This window comes from Diceros bicornis, chromosome 26, assembly GCF_020826845.1.
Source record: "Diceros bicornis minor isolate mBicDic1 chromosome 26, mDicBic1.mat.cur, whole genome shotgun sequence".
NCBI lineage: Eukaryota > Metazoa > Chordata > Mammalia > Perissodactyla > Rhinocerotidae > Diceros > Diceros bicornis.
In genome coordinates, this window is record NC_080765.1 from 3,876,026 (window position 1) to 3,895,444 (window position 19,419).

The window sequence follows — 19,419 nt, forward strand, 5'->3', positions numbered from 1 at the left end:
AAAATGAGGGTTTTCTTCAGCTGATTTTCATCGTTTACGTGAAATGACACTTCCTATGAGGAAGTGGGCGGCAATAATGCATCAGGCCTGCTTCCTTGGACTCGTGACAAGATTGTAAGGTAGGGGATGACCCAAGTCTAGAAATCCTCGCATATTTTAATACTTGATGAACATGCGGGACTTCACAGCCATTTAAAAATCAACAGCTACAGGGCCAATCTTCCTCAGCAAAAAGAGGAGGATTGGCATGGATGTTAGCTCAGGGCTTATCTTCCTCACCAAAAATAAAAAAAAAGAAAGAAAAAAGAATCAACAGCTAAATTTTTATTTTTATGAATTAATTTTTACAAATTAACTTAATTAAAAATGTTTTCTCTGGTTCTGTTTTGCACAAGCAGCAGGGTAGAGGGCCTTATCCAGACAAGCTGGCCTGACCCCCAGGCTGTGAGGTCACTGTGCAAACTTTACTGGCTCTCCCTTTGCTGCTACTCCCTTCTTTTCCCGTCCCCTAGGAAAAACAGACAGAGAAGGCCCCGGCTGAAGGTACTGGGCCAATGCCAACTACTCCTCAGGGTTGTCTAACATGCACCACACAGAACGGTTCTCCTTTAACTGACTTTCACACCTGGAAACAAGAAGGACAGAAGTGATAGGGAGTGGCTGTTTCCATCCTCTGGATGCCCAGACCAGGGGAACCCCGTCTGGTCCACAATACAGGAGCACAATGGCTTAAAACAACGAAACGCCCTAATATTCTTATAGCCGCAGCCACTGACTGTGGTGCCACAGAGCCCTCAGAGAGAGCTGCCTCAGGCATGTGCCGGGCACACGCGAGGCAGATGGCCTGGGTTTGAAACCCAGTGGGAGGGGTGGGGAACTCAGTTCTCCAGGGGCTGCCTTATCCCTGTGGAGCCTGGGGAGTGGGGCTGCTTTATGGGGCAGCAGGACGATAGGAAGAGATCCTGAGCTGCCAGGCAGGGCGCTGGGAACTGCTGCTGCTCACAACCCCAAGTCCGCATTGTTATTCCAGATTTACTGAGCGGCTCAGAGAGGAGCTGGCTCAGCATCACAGGCACATGAAGCAGGAGAGTTAGGGTCTGAACTAGTCTGTTGGCCTCTTCCATTATGCCATCCAGACACTGCTGCTCCTGCTCAGCTCTGGTGCCCATAAGGATCTGGAGCTCTCCTGGGCACGTTCCAATCAGGGCGGTCTGAGTGGATGGCCTGAGTGGGCTCCTGCCCACACACATACCTTCCAAGAGGTCTCTGCCTGGGGCGGGGGCACAGAGGCGGGAGGAGGAGCGGGCTGGGACTGACCTGCAGACTCCAGCCCCCTCATGAGCCCTCAGTGTTCACGAGTGTAGGACATTCTGTGTTCTTACAGGTAGCCTGTGTAAACCTTAAAACCCTTTGGCTGGCTCAGCCTGGGGCCCCTCCACCTGTTCTTCCCCAGAACCCCAACAGGAACCAACCTGCCGCCTCCCAACTCAGCAGTGGGCACCTACCGAGGTTGTTGTCAGTCAGCACCTCCTTGACTCTCTTGGTTATGCCGTAGGTGTCCAGCTCTGGAGACATGGCCACCAGCTCCTGGATGCTGAGGGCCGAGTGTCCGGAGAGTGGCAGCGGGGTGCTGGGCTGGGAGTCTGAGGCGGGCGGGTCGCTGGGTTCTGGTGGTTTGCCATCCTTACTGGTTTCGATGGGGGGACAGGGCTGCTGGACCAGTTCAGTCAAGCTCTTCACCGATTCGCTGGAGCTCATGGGAGATTCGGGTGCAGGGCTGCAGCTGGCAGAGGTCTTTGGAGTGCTTTCTGCAATTCAAGCACAAGGAAAACCGAGGCTGAAACAGCTGAATTTCACCAGGTCCATCTACTTTCCTTGTCTAGGAAACACTCAGGAAACGCCTGAATGAGAGGGGTACAGTATGGCAGTCTGTGGAGCTAAATGAATTGTTTCATAGTGTTTTGACTGAGAGTAGCCTCTCACTTTCTGCATTAAAAAATAAAAAATAACAGCAACAGAAGGAAAACTAGCGGTTTAAATAAAAAGTTTCTGAAGGCTCAATAAAAGGGCATTCTGTTAAAAAATATGTCATATTATAATAATGTGCTAGCGCTGTCATGATTTCTTCTAATGGAGCCCTATAATTCTGTAATTCAGAAGTACCTTGGCTAGATTATAATTTGCATACTTATTTTGTCCATAATTCCCAGAAAAAAAGGAATGGACATATCATTTTCAATGAGGGCTGCCCATGATGTGTGGTCACCACAGTGATGAAGACCCCTGAAGAGCAGACCTGAGGCCTCTGCTGCTGGCCCCCCTGCGGTCACCAGCTGAGTCTTGGGACCCCAGGCTGGTCTCACTGTGACTCCCAGAGGGCCCCACAGTACCTAGCCTGCAGGGAAGTGACAGAGAGGAGTGCTTGCCCTGCTCCCTGTCACAGCCCAGGATGTGCTTCTGACAGCTGAGCTCTTAGCTCGTCCACACCATGCTGTCACCAGCAACGGACGGATGGGGTCAGCGTGGGCAGTCAGGTCCCCAGGCTTGGGAGTGCTGACCCGTACTCTGTTGGTGAGTGGTCCCTTCCGGCCTCTCTGTCAGCATCACCCACAAAACCGACATCCATCCTAGTTTTGGGATGTCTGGAATAAAGGCTTCGGCCATCTCCTAATTTCCAGATACAGAAAAAGACTGTATCCGGGAGGAAATGCAAAGTGACTTAGCATCGCGGTCCTACCTACGAGGTAAAATCTGCCTTTGGCTTGGTGTCTTGGCGCAATCTCTCCCCACCCCCACCGAGAACAGCACATGGTCAGACCCCACAGTCCCATGTGTTTGGCCCAGGCCAGGCATTGTCATGTGGGCTCTATGGCCCCAGAGAGATGACAAGTTGCAGGGGGCAGGCCACTCACTGAACGTCAACACACATGGGTGGCCCCCAAATACTTGCTACCTGTTTAAACAAAATGAAACCCTGAGTAATAAATGAATTTCAATTAGCCATATAACTGGAGTCCTTTGCTGGACATATTATATCCAGAGTAACAACCTATTCTGAACTCAAGAGGATGGAAAATGTATTAGAAATATAAGGGATATTTTGTATAAATACCTAGAAAGATAAAAATCCCAAATAAGGGAAATGTAATTCAACCTATAAACCCGTTTATTATCCTAAACCGGTACAGAGCTCCACCATCACACAAACCTGTGTCCTCAACCTGGAAAATCAGGTTAAAAAAACAACAACACTGGTTTGTGAAAGATGTAAAAGAGACAGATGTAAACAGCAGAAATGGTCCATATAAATCTTTAAGGCAAACTGAATCCTACAAATCGGATTTCTTCTCTCTGCTCACCTCCAGGTCATCGTACAACTGGATATAAAACCCAGCAAATGTTATTTCTGTACCTGAAGCAGCAAAGGAATTGCACTGTAGATTTGCCCTGATTCACCCACGGGAGGGACCAGCCTGGCAGATCACCCATCTTGCTCACTGTACACTGTCAAGGATGCATGAACTCCCCACACGATAAACAGATTTCTTCTCAGGTTTGCGTCCTTTAACCCACAGCAAGGTCAAAATCATGGCTGGCAGTCTGAGAAGCCGCCTGGTGTTGCTGCCCTAGCGCGTTCCCTGTTTTGCCTGGGGTGCCGGCCGAGGCAGATCTCCCCAAATCACTCGAGAGGCGATACATTTCTTTCTTCCGGGCATTCTCAGCGAGCCACTCGCATGGGTTTTTTGCCGTGAAGAACCCGAGAGAACTAAACAGAGGTGCTCGCCACACGTTACTGGGTCTCTGTGTGCTCCCGACTCTGACTACAACAAGGGCCGCGTGGCCTTGAGACGCACCGCGAGGGCTGCTGGGCCGGCCGGTACCTGCACCTCACTCTCTGAGCCTGTGTCTAAACTGGAACAGACAACTGGAAGCTGAGTGTGCTTCCTGGGGGACAGCTGTTCCCTGACAGACACGTGCACAGGATGCCACCGTGTCTCAGGGCACAGAAAGCAGAATTGGTCCCACGTTTCTGGAACGGCATGGACAGATGCAACAGCAAACGGACCCGCTGGAGACACCACGAATCCACACGCTCAGAACATCACTTTGGAAAGGAACACTCTTGAGAAAGCTATTTCCAGTCAGCACCACAGCTCCAGTGGCAGGACCGCATGACAAAACCAAACCCATCAACATCTCCCGCGGCCCCCCAGTGAGGTGGCCGGGCCCAGGGTGCAGGGAGGATTGGGGGTAGCCTGTATGACTCACCATCTTGGCAGAATAAGAAACGTGGTCAACAGAGAAGAGGAAAGATTACTTTTTTTTCTTATCCTCAAATTAGCAAACGGAGCCCTCTGATTAAAACAACACTTTTTGAAAGAACAAGACTTTACTTCACTCCAGGTAATTAAACATAATTAGACCAAGAGAAAAAAGAGGAGTCCTGCGCTTGGCATTAAGGTGCTGAACTGGGGGGGTGACCTCTGCCAGCCCGCTGCATTAACTTGAATATGACTCTTTACTTCTTGGGAAATCCTGGTTTCCTCATCTGAAAAATGTAGACAGGGATGAGGTGAGGAAGAAACCTGCCACTGGTTGGTGCTTAGCTACACAATCTGAATTTGATGTTAAGAAAACAAGCAGTTTAAAGGTACCCTCCATTCAACATAAACCTCCGCGTGATTTACTGCTGTTTCTTCCACAGCGTCTGGCACAAGACTGAGACACTGGTGACAGACTCAACGGCTATATCCTACATGAAACTGTTCAGAGGACGTTCTGAAAAAGGTGAAACCACAGGGACAGAAAACAGATCAGTGGCTGCCAGGGGTGAGGGCAGGAAGTGACTACCAAGGGGCATGAGAGAATTGGGGATGATGGAATTACTCTATACCTTGATTGCCAAAACTCACAGAACACCTCTATGAGTGAAGCGTGAATTTCACCGTATGTAAATTACACTTCCGTATAAACTTAGGAAGGAAGTGCTAGCAGAGAGGATGAATGGAGATTCCATCATTCCATTCACTCTTTCTCTCCTTCCCTCAGTCTGCTGGGTCAGGCCACCGGGAACAGGGCAGCGAACGGGTCGGGGGGTCAGACGGCCCTGCCGTCTTGGGGCTCGCACCTCGTTGGGAAGATAGCCACTAAGCCGAAGTACCTGAAGGGTAGTGAATGTCCCGAGGAGAGACAGGGGAGGGGATGGGAGCACACAGCAGGGGCCAGGGGTCAGGTGCCTCCTGGAAGGGTGACATTCCAGGTGGACTTTGGGCAGGAACAGGAATTAGCCAGCTAAGTCAGGAGGAGTAGGAGTGGCAGGGCCGGAGGAAGACTGTTCCAGAAATCTGGTGGGTTTGAGGCATGAATGAAATTTAGTGTGGCAAGAACATGAGGCACAGAGAGACCCCCAGGGGCTGGGTGGTGCAAGGCCTTTGAAGCGGCTAAGACGTCTGCTTTAATCCTTGTGTAGTTGGGAGTCAGGTAAAGGTCTATTCGAAGAGGGGCCTACCCTTCCCCTCAGCAACGCTTCTCTTCTGGGGACTTAAGTGGGCACTAGAGTGTGTACTGAGCCCTTGCCTGAAAGAGCAAAAAACTGGAAACAGTGTGCATCTCCAGGAGAGTAGGTCTCTGACTGTGGCACGTTCATATGCTGTAAACAGCAGCGAGGATGCTAGGACTGGAGCCTCGTGGACCAGCGTCCAGAGCATAATGGCAAGCCCACAAAGCAGGTGCAGAACGGAACAGAGTGAACGTCTGTGCACAGGCTAAAAGCCGGCACTCGCTGTATGTTGTGTGTGGCTGCTAGGTCCGCAGCGAGGGTGTCAAGTCATGCGCAGGAACGATAAAGAGCTAATTCAGGATGTGCAGCGTTGACTTCTAGCAGGAATGAGGCCAGAGAGGGGGCTTCAACTCTATCTTTAATGTTTTATTTCTTTCAAAAATATAAGGCTGAATTATGACCAAAAGTTAAGGTTAAAGTTGAGTAATGGGAACATGGGTGTTCACTGTGTTATTCTGTAAGTTTCTTGATATTTGAAATATCATAGATGTAACATCAAAAAGTAAGAAAGTAAATAAGCTCACTGTCGCTTCAGCACAGAGAATGAACTTGCCAACAGCAAGGCTGGGGCCGGAGGTCCTGAGGAGGCTGTAGTGTCATCCAGGGAGAACTGAGGGTGGCCTGGAAGAGGGCAGGCAGCGGGTGGGGAGACATCTATAGGTTCAAGAGAGATTTAGGAGATAGCTTCAACAGGACTTGGGGCTTAGTGGATGTGGGCAGGGGGCCGAGGAGCAGGGAGGAAACGGGGCGCTTCCCATGCTGTGGCCTGGGCAATGGGGTGTGTGGGGGTACACTGCAGCAGGAGCATCGTGGGATGGGGGAAAGGCGATATGAATAACCCTATTGTCATTCGTAACAGCAGCCACTACTTCAGCTCACATTCTTGTGTGCTCACTGTGCCGGGTACTATGCTAAGGCACAGGAATGAACCACTTCCGTGCTCACAATGACCTCACAATGTGAGCTCGGCATATCCATTTCCCTCATCTGACAGAGATGAAATATCGTGCCCAGAGTCACACAGCCGGGAACCAGCCAGATGTTCCGTATTCTAAACAGCCGACCTGTACAGCTGGGTGGTGCCCGCCCCCCTGCACCTGCGTGGCCATTAGTGGTGGAGTGAGTGGGCCTGCCTTCAAGGACACAGTCCTTCCACATATCAACGTGCAGGAGCCTCAAAAACACGATAGTGAGCCACAAAAAACCAATCCACTACTGGGATGAGGGAAGGGGACCCAAGTGCGTCTAGTACCACACGCGAGGGTGGCAGTGTGCCGAGGGAGGTTCCACACTGCTTTATTCAATTCCAAAACAGGCCTTTGGCGGAAGTGTAAACCCCGAAATCCAGGCGGGGAAACTGAGGCTCAGACAGGCCACAAGACCCCCAGGTCCCACGGATGCAGCAAGGATCTGAAGCAGATCAGGAGTGGAAAGCCTCCGTCTGCCAATTACTGTGGCATCATGACAGCCTGCCTGCCTTCACTCATTCACTCCTTCATTCGTTCACTCCCTCAAACGTTTTAAAGCACCTACTACTTTGTGTCATGCACTCTGCTAGGCATTGGAGATAAGAGAAATTAGACACAAACCTTGCTTTCAAGGAGTCTGTAGTCTGCAGGACTGGGACAATTGAAAACAGGTAATTTGCATACTTTAAAAGCCCAGCTACACATCCATCTATCCAATTTTGACAGCAATAGTGAGGCGTTACATTTAAGAAGTGATCTGTGTGGATTAATATTTTTGCAAGGCTTCGAATCTGGCATAAAGAGTAGCTTGGTTAGTAAGACACAGAAAGCAGAAAGACTGACTCAACGCCCTCTGAAATACACGAGGCATTCAGGAACTATAAAAGGATTATGAAAAATATTATATTCCAAAAACAGCAGGCAAACAACAGCTGCCTTAAATTTTCAATAGAAGCCAACTGAAAATGCACACCCGCCATAATTTTCAGAGACAAATCTCTCTGCAGTTTATCCGATCCGCTGTTTAAATTTCCATACCCAGCCCTCTATCTGCAGTAATAATAACCCAAATTCCATTTAGTGTTCATTTGAGCAGTCAGGATAAAGTCATTTCTTATTATCTCCCCACTGTGTAAAAAACAGCTTGAAGGTAGGAAGTCAGCAAGCATTTTCACCAAAAAGTAATTATTGTAAGTGACATTTTTACTGCTGGCATGCCATAAGGCGAACTGTGCATTCAGAAGGACAAGTTGCTGAAACAAAATGACAGGGTACTCTGTGACATTCTGACAAGAACCCAAACATTATTTAACTGGCGGCTGGTCTGATGCACCACTTTTCATTATGTCCATAGTTTAGGCTGTGAACCTGTGCCAAGCCAGGAAATTCCAAGTGACTATAGAGACAGACAGGGATGGAAAGATGGGAGAGAGGAGGGAGGAGACTGGGGCGGGGGCAGGAAGGGTTGCCCAACGGAGCCAGGGAGCAGCATGGTCTAGGCCTGGCACATTAGATGTGAACGAGGAGGGAGGGAAGCAGAGAGAAGGTGTAAAGCGAGTGCAGGAGAGGCAGAGAGGGGAAGATGGAGCCAGAGGGGGCAGGAGCCTCGGAGATGCAGTTGCATGGTGCTGCAAGGACGTGTAGAAGGTTCTGGAGTGCCCAGTGCTGGCGTCCTCAGTTCAGCAGGAGCCCTGGCGGCCTGGAAGGACCCTGCCCTGCTTGAGGCCTTTCCAGCTGACAGTGCTGCTGACAGCTTCAAAAGCTGCGACAGGGTGACCACTCGCCTGGAATGCTTCCCAGCTGAATTTAGATGTAGAGATCGTGATGCGGACACTAAACCGAGCCGAAACATGGGGACTCGCTCGCCTGCTCACACAGTCCATCTCCAGAGAGACCCACCACCTGAGGGTTATGGCCGAACGGTCTCCAGAAATAATGAGCTTCTCTGCATCGAAGGTGAACAGCAACCTAATTGCCCTCCTGTATTTCAGTCATCAGTTGGCCAGTCCTGTGCCACCCAGAAATGTGACATCTTCTCCCTGACAAGTTCCTACATCTCCCAACACCAGACCTTTGCTCGGAGGCGGCAGAGTTGTGGCTCCTCTGGTCCTGAACCCTGCCTCTGAGTCTAACGGCAGAGGCTCTCGGCCCCTTGAGGACCACCGTCCTATCCCTTCAGCCACGCATCTCCATTAGACACAGCCAAGATAAAACAGGGAGCTGTTTTCCTTTGAGTATAAGTGGTGTTTTGACTGATTAGCGGGGGCTTGAAACAAAATGCATGGACACTTCAATAGATGTCACAGAGCCACGCAGGAGACTTCCACACACCTCCTACCATGCCACTGGACATTTTCCACGGAGAAAGAAAGAGAGGTGATCTAACAAGACACTAAAGGTGTATCAGAAGCAGCGGAAGTGGCCACACTACACAACAGCCTTCTCTCCAAGGGCCGGCACCTGATGCCAGTGCTGATGGGGCCTCACTGCCACAGGCCCCATTCCTAAGGGCCCAGGCTGGGGCTCTCCCACTCCAGGAAAAGTCCATTCCCAAACAGGCGGCTGGGTCGAGCATCAGGACACCCTCCCCACCCCAGGCCCTACCTGCCCTCCTCATTGGTTGGGCTAGCAATACTCTTTGGCCCTCAGCCAATCCTGGCATTGCCTTAAATCACTGAAAATCTCAGCAAATCTACCGAATCACTCTTTTTTCCAATAGCAGAAAAGAGTAACCTGGGAAAGGTTGGGGGCGGGATGGAGGAGGGCATGGGGGAGGCGTGAAGACCTGCTGAGGAGCCAGAGGGGCTGGGTGGGCCCCTCTGCTGTCCCAGGAAGGCAGATGCCACCCTCTGTCGGCTCTAGTTTCTTCCCTGAAACGGAAGAGCAACGATCCTCTCACTCGCCCCAGCCCTGCTGGGACTGTAGTGGGCCAGGATGAGATGAGATGGCAGCCCTGACACATAGTAGTCCTGGTGTGTGCGCAACAATACATCTTTTTAAGTCTGCCTAAGGAACTCATACTGACATAGAACCCAAAATACTTCCGTTGTTAACAAAGAAAACTTGTGTCATTTATAGCTTCTCTCCCCCAACTTGACTTCTGAGCCACCTGAAGACGGGGCCTGGGCCTTCCATTCAGTAAGGGGCCCCTCTGAGTGCCAGGCAGATCTCATCAAGCAAGTCACTGACACAAAGATCCTGCGACGAGGGCTAGGATGGGGATGTCCAGGGGGCGGAGGGAGCTCACAGCACTGACATAGAAGTTGGGGGTGAGCGTGGGGGAGAGACTGGGGTGTGCCCAGGCCTGGAGAGAAGGAGAGAGGAAGAGATGGAGGGACTGGGTCACACACTAAGAAGGTGGGACTTGAGCCCTAGTGAAGGGGCTGATACAGGGGTCTGGAGGGATGTCTGTTGATGGAGGTTGGCACACCAACGGAGGAGGCAGGACCATCCTTGGCTTATCACCTGGCATGCAGCACAGGGTGCAGGAGATGCTTGCCATTCCAATTGCTGCTGTGGCATCACTGAGGTCTGCAGATGCCTGGCTCCTCCATCAGACACCACCCTGTGCCAGCGGGGGCTTCCTTCACCCTTGGGACTGTTTTCTGCTCCCTTCTTTTCTCCTCAGACTGGGAAGGACATCGGGGACAACAGATGTCAGCAATCCCACACTGACTTGAGATGCACCCAGGAGAAGCTGCCGAGGTGATGTGGCCTCAGCTGAGAGCTCACTGTGGGGTGGGCACTGCAGGGGATTCGGGATGTAAATCTGTCCCCGTGCCAGACTTCATCATTTTTCTTACATACGTTTTATAACCTCTTAAGGAAATATGCACGTCAAAAGCAGAGTTTGAGAATATTAAAAATTAAAAATGCTCCTTAAATTACAATTCAACTTTTGCAGTGAAGTCAGTCTGGCGAGGTTGCAGGGGCGATAGTGGGCGACACAGTTGGCCCTGCTTCAGGAGCACAATGCTTGCCCTCTTCCCAGCTTTTCCGTAGATCCATACTGACTGAGAAATAATACTTTCCAATTACCTTCAATAACCTTATTACCAACCCAGCTGTGTGTATGAACACTTATCAATGCGTCCCTGTACATTAAGACAAAATGTATGTCATATAAACAGTCTAAATATATATTACTGAGATGGGAAAAAACAAACCCTCTGGTTAAATTGCTTTGCTGTAATCAAAGATTAATCACTGTGTGAGTGTGTGTGTGTGCGTCCTCTCTTTTTCTCCAGGGTTCATTTCTGGCTTTGGGCAAACCTGCCCATCCTTCACCAATAGTCACACTCTGGCAGGCAGCTCACACCGCCATTCTGAGAGCGGAATTAATTTTCCCAGGTTTCTAAGAGTTGGAGGAGCTAAGCGGTGGTTTTGAATATTGTTTTCTTTCTGAGCCTTCTAGGCCTGCAGCTCAGAAACTCTCCTTTCCTCCAGGCACCTGCTGACGGCAGGCTTTGAGGTGTCCATCTGTGCAGAGGCTGTAGCACCATTTGCCCTGAGAGCAGCCTGTCCCCTCCCAGTGACACTGCCAGGCAGCCTGGCATGCAGGCAATGATGTTGGGCTGTGATGGAATGTTCCTTAGAGAATCCATGGCTGACTGCAGCCATCAAACACACTGGTGGGGGGGCTGTACCCAGTTTCCCAACAACAGGCAGGTGAGTGAACGGATCTGGCCCTACATGGGCCCCAGGCCGTGCGGAACAGGACAGATCGACATTTTTGTTGAACGCGGTGGTATTGGAAAAGCTATTAAGGTACATTATTTCACACATCCTCCTAATCTCTCCATACTGCTTTACTTAATTTGTGATGAAATTGTTGAGAAAGGGTACTTAATGTAGGACAGTCAGTAAAAGTAATTTATCATCTTCCCGCTTCAGTGCTCACGTTATCAGCAAACTCATTTTCTGCATTCATCATGCAATCAGCCTATTATTTGCATATTAATCAGGCAGTGGACCGTGAAAGAACTGCATCCCAGCCAAATGCTGCACTATCTCAGGAGAAACACGCGGTAATTATCATACATCAGTGTTATGATGTGGTAATTGATTATAACATCTTTCTGCTGCCCCTGGGGAGCCCCTCGGCCAACCCAGCTCCAGGCACTCTGGACAGACTGTTCTTTTCCTCCAAAAATCACAGTAACCGCAGCTGTTCTCTGAGTGCTATTTCTGGGGAGTACTGATCCTCTCTTCCAGTGTCATGAGGTATTTATTTAAATCATGTGGAACAAGACTGAGGGTAACTCAGGGATGAGAGGGTCTAGCCAGGAGGCAGGCATGTCCCTCTGGAGTCCCTGTCCTCTCTCCTCAGCCTTCTGACTTCAGAGGTGCTGCTCTGGCTTCTGAGAAAGTTTCCTTGTCAAACGGAATGCGGCAACTTCAGGCCCTCCTCGCTGCAAAGTTGGTACAAAGGCGGTCGGGCTGCTTTATTTAGGTGCCCAATGACAGACTAATTTTGGCCTTCTCCTAAAGGACAAACCCAGCATCTGCCAATTCAGACTCAGGTTCTATTTAGGAATCCGGTTCTAAAGGGAAAAACAAAACACAGAATGGAGATGAAGCCGGTGACGGAGCCTCCTGGCTCACTCCCTTCCATCTGGGACCCCTCTTCACCCCTCGTGGGCAGCCTGAGTGTGGCCCAAGCGCCGGTCTGCAGGGGGCCGGGCTCCCGGGCTGGCTCAGGGTCACTGGCAGGGAGAGAGCATGACAGCTGCAGGGCAAGGCTGTCCTTTAGGAAGCAAAAGGACTCCGGGCCACTGTGATTTTCCTTGGATTTAGCATGGAAGGGTTTCGAAGGAGCATGGACCTGCATCACAGGCCAGGTGGGTCATACACTTTCTGCTGCAAAACTTCATAAACTTGGGTCCGACTCTGTTACTGCTTTTCGCTGGGTTCTCGCCCCTTCTCCTGCTCAGCTCCTGGCTGAAACACGTGGGATGCATCTGATTTTCTATTAATTGTCTTGGGTCTGATATCTGATATTTGTCCATTTATAATTTGAACCCAGTTTTGTTCCTTGTTTCAAGTGTAGTTGCAGGGACCCAGTCCTCAGGGCTGGGGATGGCTGGCCGGCACCCAGGCATCCGGTGGACACCTCCGTGGCAGCGAGACCTCTGGTCTCAGGACACACGGGCTTCTTCCACCTGCTTCTCGACGGGAGACATCGCCTCTCACTTCTGAGCCGTGGTTTTCTCAATTCGTAAAATGGGGAAATCATTTCCACTTACTGATGAAGAATTAAAGGTACTAGCACTGTGTGTTGCAGAAAAAAGTTACAATATGTGAGTTTCCTCACCACATTTAAAAAACCTCCTGAGGGGCCAGTCCAGCGGCGTAGCGGTTAAGTTTGCAAGCTCCGCTTCAGCGGCCCTGGGTTCGTCGGTTCGGATCCTGGGTGCGGACCTACTCACTGCTCACCAGGCCAAGCTGAGGCGGCGTCCCACATAGAGCAACTGGAAAGATGGCAACTATGACATACAACTATCTACTGGGGCCTTGGGGAGAAACAAGGAAAAAAGGAGGAAGATTGGCAACGGATGTTAGCTCAGGAGCAATCTTCCTCAAAAAAAAGAAAAAAAAAAGGTAACAGAACTATCCCCTTATTTAAAAAAAAACCCCAAAACCAAAAATCAAAACAAACTACCTGAGGACTTTTAGGCATTTAAGTGTCTTCATTCTTCCCCCACAACCAAACCACTGAAAACTGAAGTCCTCACTTGCTTCTGTGACCTACTCTGCCTCTTGTACTGAATGCCCAATGTACTGTAAATTCTGTTTTCCAAAGAAAATCTAAAGAGGAGAGAAAGGAGGCGTGTCCAGAGGCCTGTGACTAGGGCCTTCCGGGGCTTCCTCCAAAAGCGGAATTAGGGCGTGCCAGCACGAGGGTCCAGGCAAAGCCACTGAGAACCTGAGGGAGATGGGGCCAACAGTCACCCCCGTATCCAGAGAGGATGGCCTGGTTATGCACATGTTTGCCCCCAATGGCCTGACCTGCAGTCTTACTCTCAAAGGTCAGGATTTGGGGTGAACTTTAAGGAATGGCAGATGGACGGGCAACTTGCAAAGACAGATGGCCATTTCAGAGAAGCCAAGAGTGGGGGAGCTGCATGCAGGTCCTCCTTCAGCTGACCCTATACGCCGGCCACACCCAGCGACGCTCCCACTTGACAGTCTCTACTCCAGGAGTGAACGGCAGGACTTCTCTGCTATTTAAAAGCCAGAGGCCTGCCTTTTTTTTTTTTTTTAATTTATTGATGTTTTAATAGTTTTTAACATTGTGAAATTTTGGGTTGTACATTTTTGTTTGTCCATCACCATATATATGACTCCCTTCACCTCTTGTGCCCCCCCGACCCCCATTGCCCCTGGTAATGATAATACAGTTTTCTCTGTCCACGTGTTGGTTTATATTCCACATATGAGTGAGATCATACGGTGTTTGTCTTCCTCCTTCTGGCTTACTTCACTTAACATAATACCCTCCAGGCCCATCCATGTTGTTGTAAATGGGACTATTTTGTCTTTCTTTACGGCTGAGTAGTATTCCATTGTATATGTATACCACATTTTCTTGATCCAGTCGTCAGTCGAGGGACACTTGGGTTGCTTCCACTTCTTGGCTATGGTGAATAATGCTGCAGTGAACATAGGGGTGCATAAGCCTCTTTGGATTATTGATTTCAGGTTCGTTGGATAGATTCCCAGTAGCGGGATAGCTGGATCATAGGGCATCTCTATTTTTAATTCTTTGAGGAATCTCCATACCGTTTTCCATAGAGGCTGCACCAGTTTGTATTCCCACCAGCTGTGTATGAGGGTTCCTGTTTCTCCACATCCTCTCCAACATTTGTTGTTTTTTGTCTTGATGATTATAGCCATTCTAATGGACATGAGGTGATATCTTAGTGTTGTTTTGATTTGCATTTCCCTGATGATTAGTGATGCTGAACATCTTTTCATGTGCCTATTGGCCATCTGTATATCTTCTTTGGAGAAGTGCAGAGGCCTGACATCTTGTGTGTGCACATACATTATTCTACAGCTCTCGTGCACACATGCAATGACATATAGTGGTAGAGGTTGTATGGGCAGCAGCAGACAAACGAACATTCAAATAGTGCTTCCTCTGTGGTGGCTGCTGCTGCGGAAGCTTTATATATGAACTCACCTGAACCTCCCAACAGTCCAGGAGATAGGTACTTTATTTTTCCTAGTTTACAGAAGAAACTGAGACACAGAGAGGTCGAGTCACTTGCCCAAGGCCACAGTCACTCAGCAGCAGAGGTGGGATGAGCCCTCGGCAGCCTGCTCAGTCTGCTCCGACCCGCTGTGTCACACTGCTGGTCATACCTGCTCGAGGCTGGTCACTGTGTGTTTAGCTGTCAGAATCAATCTAAATAGCTCTCGCTAGTGACTGGTCACATAAAAGCTGGTCTATCCGGATACAAGAATTCTCTACAGCTGAGAAAAGAGGAGTGCCTTCTTCACATCCTGGCCTGGCAGTCTCCACGGGGTCTCCTCCCCACGGTGAGGGAAGCAGGCACGGCGCCCGGAGGCCTGCCTGCTCCCTTGCGTGTGGGACAAATAGCCAGATGCGAAGACTGTCTGCGGGAAACTGGGAACAGATCGTCTCTGGGAGGGCGACTGGGCTGGGCCATGAGGGAGGGAGGGCGACTTACGCTTTAAAAGGGTGTAAGCCGTTTTAAATCTTGCATTTTATAACCACGGTGCACTTTGCTTACTTGAGAAAACCCCACAAATCATAATTTACAAAACGTCAAATAAATCTCTTACTCTGAGCGACTCTAATTCTCTCCTATTTTTTTGGAGGTACAGTGACGAAACCCACTCAAGGAATAGAGCCCTTTGGGGGCTGCCTTGTGCCGGGGCTGCCTTGTGCTGGAGCAGCCTCTCTCAGGGATTGTGATGATGGCATTTGTTGCTCTGAGACAAAACATCGAGTGGGCTGTGCTGTCACGGCTGGCCGCCCAGGGATGCCTGTGCAGGGTCTGCAGGTGCAGTGTGCTCTAGGGGAAGACAGGCTGGGCTTGCTTGTCCCACCCCCGCGTCACAGGAGTGACAGGGTCTCCACGCTCCCTCTGCCCTCTGTGTTGATGCTGCAGGGGTCTGTTTCAGGATCATGAGGCCAGTCTCCATCATGAATCCCACAGATGTTCGGGATGGCTGGGAGAGCTGAAAAGCAGCGCAGCACAGAGGTAACATGGAGGCGGTCCTGACAAGTCACTTTTCAGGGGAACTTGAGCGAAGCGCATCTTCCTTTCCTGCAGCTTGCAGGCTGGGTGGTGGCCACCCAATATACCGCCTCACCATCCACTGAGGCTGCTCTTGGGCGTGCTGGGCCTCAGCTTGCCTCTCATGGCTCTTGAAGGCTTGGCTGCAGCACAACCAACCCCCTTTTTACTTTAGCTCAGCTGAGATAAGGCTGAAAAGTTTTGAAAGACGTTGATTAGGAATGAGTTCACAGAGCAGTTTCCTAGACCATTGTGGCAGGCCTGGGAGACACCTTACCCACGAGCAAGATAGGGCACCGCACCCAAGGCGAGGATGTTCCCTGCCTCCCCCCTACCCCCGCCCCCAGCTCCTGCTGGCTCCACATGGGGCCAAAACCCGCTCTTTGGGCTTTGGGCCATCATAGCCCAGACTAACGCCAACGATCCTTCTCCAAGACGTCTCTGCTTTTCTAGGAAGGTTTTCTGAGCCTCACAAGCCCCACCCTGTGGCCCTAGGCCATTTCCTCTTTTTTATTTTATTTTATTTTTTACTTTATTTTTTTTGTGTGAGGAGATCAGCCCTGTGCTAACATCTGCCAATCCTCCTCTGTTTTTGCTGAGGAAGACTGGCCCTGGGCTAACATCCGTGCCCATCTTCCTCCACTTTATATGGGACGCCGCCATAGCATGGCCTGCCAAGCAGTGTGACGGTGCGCGCCCAGCATCCAAACCGGTGAACCCCGGGCCGCCGCAGCAGAGCGCGCGCACTTAACCGCTTGCACCACTGGGCCGGCCCCAAGGCCATTTCCTCTTGAACTGCCCAGCTTGCCTGGGGCACGTTCAGTGGCTACTGATGACATTTCAGTGTCCATGCACTGAAGGCCACGCTGCTCGCCGAGTCTTGAGACCCTCACCCCTCCGTGCTCAAGCAGAGAAAACTCTTTCCCTGGTCACAAATCTGGCTCTGGGGTCCACCTGCTGAGTTCTTAGGAAGGGGTTCTCCCTGAACTCCAAATACCCTCTCCTGCCTCCGGCCTCTGATCTCCTCAAATTGGGAATGGTGAGAACCCCGGTGGCTGTGCCACCAACCATGGGCTGTGGCCCACCTCCTCTCAAGAAGGAGCTGCCCACAGGGGAAGGAGTGCTGTGGGGTGAGATGCGGCTGAGCATCCTGGGGCCCAATGCCACCATTGGAGCCGGTCACCTCGAAGGAGCCAGGACCCCCACTTCTGTCCTGCCCACGCACTTTTCTTCTTACTATACAAGCCTTAAGGCAGCAATAGCAACAGAATTCTACATAAAGAAAAGACAAAATTCATCCATCATCCACTTTCCTACTTTAAAAGAAAAATAAAAGGTCTCTGAATTAGGGGCTTCTAATGTTTTCACCTTTTTCAAAGGTTCCACACATGCCATGTTCTTCCTTGTCAATGAACCTTTGTACCTGCAGAGCTCTCCACCTGGAATGTTCTCCTCCCTGACCCCTCCACCCTTCACGGCCCAGCCCCTTCCTCAAGGCTCCCTCAGCGCCAGTGGGCCTCCCTGCAGGCCGGCACCCACACGTACCAGCTGACACACAACAGGAAGGTGGGTTTCTGAATCCAGAAGCCTGTCTTTTCAGACCTCAGAGTAGAGAAATCCTCTGTTATGGCACTCTTGATAAAATACAAATGTCCGAACACAGGCCACAACCAAGAAAGCAAGCAATGAATGGGCACTTGTTCTCCTGGCCACGGTATTCAGTCGGTGTGGAAGGCGGAGCCCCAGCCCAAATGAGGAGCAGCGGCCACCTGCTTAGGAAGGGGTACTGTCTGGCTCACACGTGGTTTTCCAGAATTCTCTTTTGTTTTTGATCTGTTGTCTGTGGCTATGTAGAAATCAGTTATATACAAATCTTCTCAGCTATTCAAAATAAACAAGGGTTAGAATAATTCTTTTTGGAGAGATCCAAATTTATTTCGATGAAAGAGAAGAGAAAAAAATCAAATCAAATCAAATCTAACCTAAAGCATTGAAGGAAGAGTTGTGTCTGCTTTAGACAGTGCCATGGAATTTTCTGGAAGTGCCATTAGCCTTTCCTTTTCCTATTAACATGCATTTGAATGCCCCACCCTGACTAAGTCCTTAAAGTCCTTCCCTGATTGCTTATTTAGGGAAGCTGCATCCGAGTCCTCTCTACCGCTGAGTTCAAAGCCCTAAAACCCTGGACATTTTCCTGGTCGTCTCAAGGGCACCAAGCAAGAGCCAGCATGCATATTGAAGAGGAATGCTGGCCTGTCCCTATGTGGAGGCTGTGGCCACCAGCCTCTCCTGGCTGTGTCAGGCCATGAATAGCACGACACCCGTGGTCACCACGTCAGGGAGGTGCACCCCCCAGACCACCCACGTGTGAGACGGCAGCAGCTGTCTTCTCAAGAGCAACTGATACTCTGCTGACTGGGAACAATGACACGGAGCCATGGAATTCTCCACGGGTGGAGAAGACTTGGAACCCGCAGTTCCTTACTGCATGCTGGGAAAAAGCTGGGTATTTTATGATTAATCCCAGGAGACTGGGCCATCCTTTTGCTCGTACAGCTTGCAATAATCCATCTGAAGCTGTGTGGAAGCTTGTTCGCTACAGTAATGAAACACTCCCATGCTAAAGGTACAGAGCTGAGCATACCCATAGCGGGCAGCTCTTCTCTACCAGTTCTCTGTGTGTAATGACAGTCGCATCCAGGAAAATCTGTTTCTTTCCCTTTTTCCTCCCCCTTTTAGAGTCGTCTCTTGTCTCCTTCCTTCCCTTGGAGCAAAAAGATTAATCACACCAAGGGACTGTGAATACGAAATGAGCTTTAAGATATGAAAAAGAAAAAAAATCCAGTGGTTTACTAGATCATATCTACCTCTGTACCTACCTACCTACCCAGCCATAAACACACACACACCTTCGCTGTATCTCAAGGTTCTCTTCCCTTTAAGAAAGCTGCTAACTAGTAAGCAATGACTGCAGGTCACACTCAGAGAAAACAGGCCTTCCCAGCCCCTCCCTTCTTCTAGAAATGCTTCCTTCACTTCCCCCAGCACTGCTATTGCTAAGGAGTGCGAGGGCAGCTGATGGAGGCTATCTGGGATGGAAGACAGACAAAAGGGAGACTCAGAGAACCAATCCCCAAAGCACTACCTGCAACCCTACCTTCAAATAGGTTTGCATATCTGATCACAGACGACCTTCGGTATAACTACCACAGCCCTCCCCCATGACACTGGGCACTTTGAAAGAGGCCAACACAAAAACATTCGTAGAAAACTAGACTACCAGGAAATAGATGACCAGGTAATTGATCTGAAAGTGTCTTTTAAACCCTCCCCCTTTTTAAAAGTTATTCATATGATTCGCATGGAACCCTCTGTTCTTACTCTTCATCTTCCAAGAAAAAGCGCAGGTCACTAGCTGAAAATGGCATCAACTTTCCTTAATGCCCAAGGCCATCCCACCAAGGCTCAGATCATCACAGGAACATTCAGAAATGGTGATATCCACCCAGAGGAAAAAATGATTACGCAATCGAAACTTTAGTTTCTCTTTCCTTATCGTAAAGCTGATCAGCATGTTTGACATACAAATCATTGAGGAAAATGGAGACGCTGAGGGGCAATA

General features: G+C 50.0%; 1 protein-coding gene across 11 annotated transcripts in view; it reads right to left on the bottom strand.

The window, feature by feature from the left end:
* The window catches only part of CUX1 (cut like homeobox 1), a 375,717-nt gene that overhangs the window by 42,648 nt on the left and 313,650 nt on the right, over nt 1-19,419 (bottom strand). For 8 of the 11 annotated variants that reach the window (XM_058569065.1, XM_058569069.1, XM_058569062.1 and 5 more), the window contains one exon: nt 1,506-1,808. The exons of the other annotated variants lie outside the window; for them this stretch is intronic. In XM_058569065.1, coding sequence (XP_058425048.1) covers nt 1,506-1,808 — 303 coding nt within the window. The remainder of the gene's footprint in view (nt 1-1,505; nt 1,809-19,419) is intronic. 11 annotated transcript variants of the gene reach the window in all.